The sequence below is a fragment of the Artibeus jamaicensis genome, unplaced genomic scaffold, assembly GCF_021234435.1.
Source record: "Artibeus jamaicensis isolate MK-2021 breed Jamaican fruit bat unplaced genomic scaffold, CSHL_Jam_final scaffold_474, whole genome shotgun sequence".
Classification (NCBI taxonomy): Eukaryota; Metazoa; Chordata; class Mammalia; order Chiroptera; family Phyllostomidae; genus Artibeus; species Artibeus jamaicensis.
Window position 1 is genome coordinate 39,267,815 of NW_026522046.1, and position 4,436 is coordinate 39,272,250.

Sequence of the window (4,436 nt, forward strand, 5' to 3'; positions counted from 1 at the left end):
AGCAGGGAGTGCGAACTTCTGATGAGCTTCCCGTCATTGTTCTGGGACCCTGAGGAGTAATTCAGCACTTAGTTCCACTAGAGGCCAGGTGTCAGCTCAGGAGCAGACTGCAACTTGTAACTGATGATCCTAATCACTTAACAGGGGACACACTGCACTGGGGACAGCAGCTTAGGTCCTGTGGACATGCCAGGCTGAGTCCCTGTGCACCAGGCAATTTGCGGCTTGGACAACAAAGTGTCTCATGCCCAGAGGGAGATGAGGTCACTGGGCCCCTCCTCATAACCCCGATCCTGCTGCTGCCCAGCAGCACAGCTGAGAGCAGCCCCCCTGCAGGGACCTGCTGAGGAGACAGGCTGTGGTGAGGATGCCAGTGTGACTGGCGGCTCGGGCTGGCAAGAGATGGTGAGTGTTTCCCAATTTCTGCTCCTCGCTTGATTCTCGTCATTCCACAGGTGACCTCAGTCTTATATCTGTGTGCCCTCTGTTTCAGCTTGCTGCTTTCTATTCACTTTTGTGCACAATCAGGCTTTTTTTAAATACCAGCTTTTAGAATTTCTTGTTCACTTTTTTCCTTTCTTTACTGGCTAATTTCCCTTTTTTGTATTTTTTCTCCTTTTTAATTTTCTGCTTTGTGTTCATGGTTATTTTCAGTTTTCTTCTTGACATGGATTTCAAAACCTCGCCCAGCATAGAACTGAGACACTTTTCGTGAGTTCATTATGTTCCTCACACACACTGGACTACGGGCTGGAATACATTATGTGGCGATGCCCTGATCTGCCCCGGACTCTCTCCCTGACCAGCCCCCCGTGGCCGGTCCCCACGTAAGGGCTCTCGTCTCTACAGGCATCTGTTTCCAGTCCTGGCTTCTCTGTGTTGGCTGCACATCCTGTTTGGTTTTTATTCACTTGTTCTCAGGGCCTCGTTTAAGTACCTGACAGTGTTTCATGTCTTTCAGGTGCACGTTTAACCCTTTTCCTGACCAATAATTATATGTCACTTTCTTCATTGCTCTATTTTTCTGCTCCTGTGGCATGTGTTGGTCCTTTTTGCTGCTGTTTACAGTTTTCTGCTGTCTCTAAGATTTTTGCTACTGTAGCATATTTTCAGAAGTGTAACTGTTGTTCTTCTTTCTTCCTGGTTTTCCTTTTTTTATGCTCAAGTCTATTCACTTTAAGTCTAAATTCACTTGCAAACCCTAATCCACTCTGCATGCCAGAATTTGAAGTTACATTTCTAACAAATTACTTTCTTCTCCATAGGGCTTGTTATTACATTCCCTCTACATTTATTTATCCCTGAAACTTGACAAACTACTTCTCAGTCTTAATTGTTTTTAACACTTACATTCACAGTCAAATTATTTGTCTCCAGGATATGCTATCCCTGGCTGGAACATCTAAGAGAGACCACCATTCCATGATTTCCAGAGACACCCCGTTTGGGGTCTTCCTCACCATTCAAACTGGAGTTGGTTTCCTGGGGAACTGCTTGCTGTTTATGTTATACATGTACACCCTCTTCACTCTCCCCCATAAGAAGAAGCCTGCTGATGGGATCCTTGCCCACTTAACTTTGGCTAACAGCCTGACCGTCCTATTCAGAGGGGTTCCAAATATAATTAGTTCCTTTGGAATGAGGCCTGAGATAAGTGACACTGAGTGTAAACTTGTTCTCTACATTCAGAGAGTTACCCGGGGTATTTCTCTGTGCACCACCTCCCTCCAGAGCTTGTTCCAGGCCGTGACCATTGCTGTAAGTGGTTGTAAATGGGCCTGGCTCAAGAACAACATCTCCAGACTCATTCAACCCTCCATATTTTTCTGCTGGATCATCAACATGGTCATGTATTCTGAGGTTATCTTAAAAACTGTGGCCAATAGAAATATCAGTGATATTACATCTTTTTATCATAGTCCTTTTTGTAAGGTCAGTATGTATGATCACTACGTGGCTGTGACATTTCTCAGTAGCATGATTATTCAGGACTCATTGTTTCTCTCCCTGATGGCATGCAGTAGTATCTACATGGTGACTGTCCTTACCAAACACCACAGGACAGCTCAGAGCATCCGCAGCAGCGCCCGCTGCTCAGGAAGCTCTCCTGAAAGCAAAGCCACCCAGGTCATCCTCACACTGGTTTGCTGCTTCGTTTTCTTTTACTGGACCAATAGCTTTCTTACTGCTTATTCACACTTTGGAAATAAGCTGAATTGGCAACTGGAGAACATTAATAACTTTATTTCTTCGTGTTACCCTACCATCTGTCCTTTCATCCTGATGAAAAATGAGAAAAGAATTTTCAGAGTGAATTTCTTCAATAGTAGGACAAGAATTTTTTCGTTAAAGTAAATTAAATGATCCTATGAACACTCCTCAGCATTCGTCTGGAGGAGAAGATTCATTTATATGCGTCCAGAGTCACGTGGTCTCCAATGGCTGGAGGGATGTATTGAGTCCTCATTGTGCTGAGTTAATGGGAAGTAAAATCAATGCATTGCCTATTTATGAAACTTTTCAGACATTACATGTAATGTTTAGATTATAACACTATTATACATGGTTTAACATTTAAAACAATAACATATGCAAAGTGTTGGGAACTGCTCTGCCTGGTTTCAGGAGTTGTAACTGCCCCCCCCATGGCTAAGGCTGAGTTAGGGACCTCCAGAATATGAACCACTAAGGAGACAAAGCTTGTCTCTGGTGGCAAATGCTGCTTCTGCTTCTCCCCTGCCCCCAATGCTTGGTCAGTTAATCAGAGACGGGTAAGACCCCTCAGAGGGGGGGCAACCTAAGCCCCAGACTCGATCACTTGGGAGGCCATCATGAAGGACTGGGGGGGCTGCAACAAAGCGGGAGTGATGGACCCTCGCCCCCACATAGCCCAAGTCCCCGTGTCCTCTGGGAGAAGCGCTTCCTGGCTCTAATCCACTTAAGCCTGAAAACCTATGATGGAGGAGGTGGTGCAGTCCTCTGCCAGCTAGAGCGGGATTCAGGGTGATTGAGCATAAGAAAGAATTCCTAAAGTCCTGTGAAGCCTGCTTTGCTAAGAGTGCTTTCATTTATATGATAAGGGTCTGAGCAGGAAATGAATACATCTCCCAAAGTTTCTGCAACCCCCTTACCTGACAGACACTGACTCAGACTAAACCGTCAGATTTCTTTGAAATGTTACCATTTGATCCTTGCCGCCTGTATTCCTGTGTATTAGAACCCAATAAAAGCCACTGAGGAAGGGGCTCCTGTCCTTTCTCCTCTGAGAGATTGGCCACCTCTCCTCCCCAAGCAGATCATGTCTTGGTAGTTTCACTTTCATTCGTGGAGGATGGGGGGACTTGTGGGCAAAGTTGCCCCCACAGTAATGTGTAGTGTTTTGTAATATTGGAAACACTATAAAATCATATAATTATAAAAACTGATAAACCAACAGATGAGCAGTGTTTTCTTTTGAGTGTAAGTTCATTATAACCCTAAATTAGGTGATGAAATATATGTGTGTGTTACATCGTACTCTATACTTTAGTATATTTTAGAAATATTTTTGGTTTAGTTTTTAAAACAAAATTCTTTAGATGTGTACATCAATTCAGAAATGCCTTCAAACTTGCAATAATTATTTACCTGCGGCATGGTAGAGCAAGGACACTGGGGATATATACCATTTTTCACTAGGACTGTTGAGCAAATGGGCAAACCGGGGCTTTGAACATTCCAGATTAAAAGAACAAGGAGTCTGGAAGGTCGATGCTCGAGATGTAGGGACCTCCTCTGGGCAGAGGCAGATGGTGGGCTTCTCAGTGTCACCAGTCCCTTCAACAGGCACATCCTAAGCATGTAGAATAGTGGCAGTGTTTGTGTCAGACGGTTTGGGCTTAGTGTGAAGGGTAGAGTTGAAGTTCAGGTTTAGGTTTGAGGTTAGTGTCAGACACCAGTTAGGGTTTGGATTCCGGTTAGGATTAGAGTTGGGGTTAGGGTAGGGACCAGGGTTAGAGTTAGGGTTAGAGTTGGGAGTGCAGGTTTGGGCTGGAGCCAGGGCTGAATATATGGCTTAATGTTAGAGATTATGGTTGGGTTTGGTGTTAGGGTTTGGGTTAAGGTCGTGTTCAATTCCTTTTTTATTTGTGCTTTTGACTTCACGTTTAAGAATGTTTTGCCAATTCAAGATTATTGTGTTTTACTTCTGTTTTGTTATATAGTTTTATAGATTTGCTCTTACCTTTGGATCTGAGATGTTTTGCGTTACTTTTAAAGTTAGGTTCCAATTTTCTTTTATTTTTAAATCTTCAACCAAGAACATGCTTATTGATTTTAGATGGAAATAGAGAGAAAGAGAGAGGGGCAGAGAGAGAGAGAGAAACATCAATGCGAGAGAGGAACATCGACTGATTCCCTCTCGAATACCCCCTGACTGTGGGCTGAGTCTGCTACAT

At 43.9% G+C, this 4,436-nt stretch overlaps 1 protein-coding gene across 1 annotated transcript; it reads left to right on the forward strand.

Moving 5' to 3' along the window:
- The first annotated feature begins 1,399 nt into the window (after window positions 1-1,399).
- LOC128626253 (vomeronasal type-1 receptor 3-like) lies at window positions 1,400-2,428 on the forward strand. Its single transcript, XM_053657721.1, has one exon. It carries the CDS (start codon window positions 1,423-1,425, stop codon window positions 2,353-2,355), a length of 933 nt encoding a protein of 310 aa, XP_053513696.1. The 5' UTR covers window positions 1,400-1,422; the 3' UTR covers window positions 2,356-2,428.
- The last annotated feature ends 2,008 nt before the right edge of the window (window positions 2,429-4,436 follow it).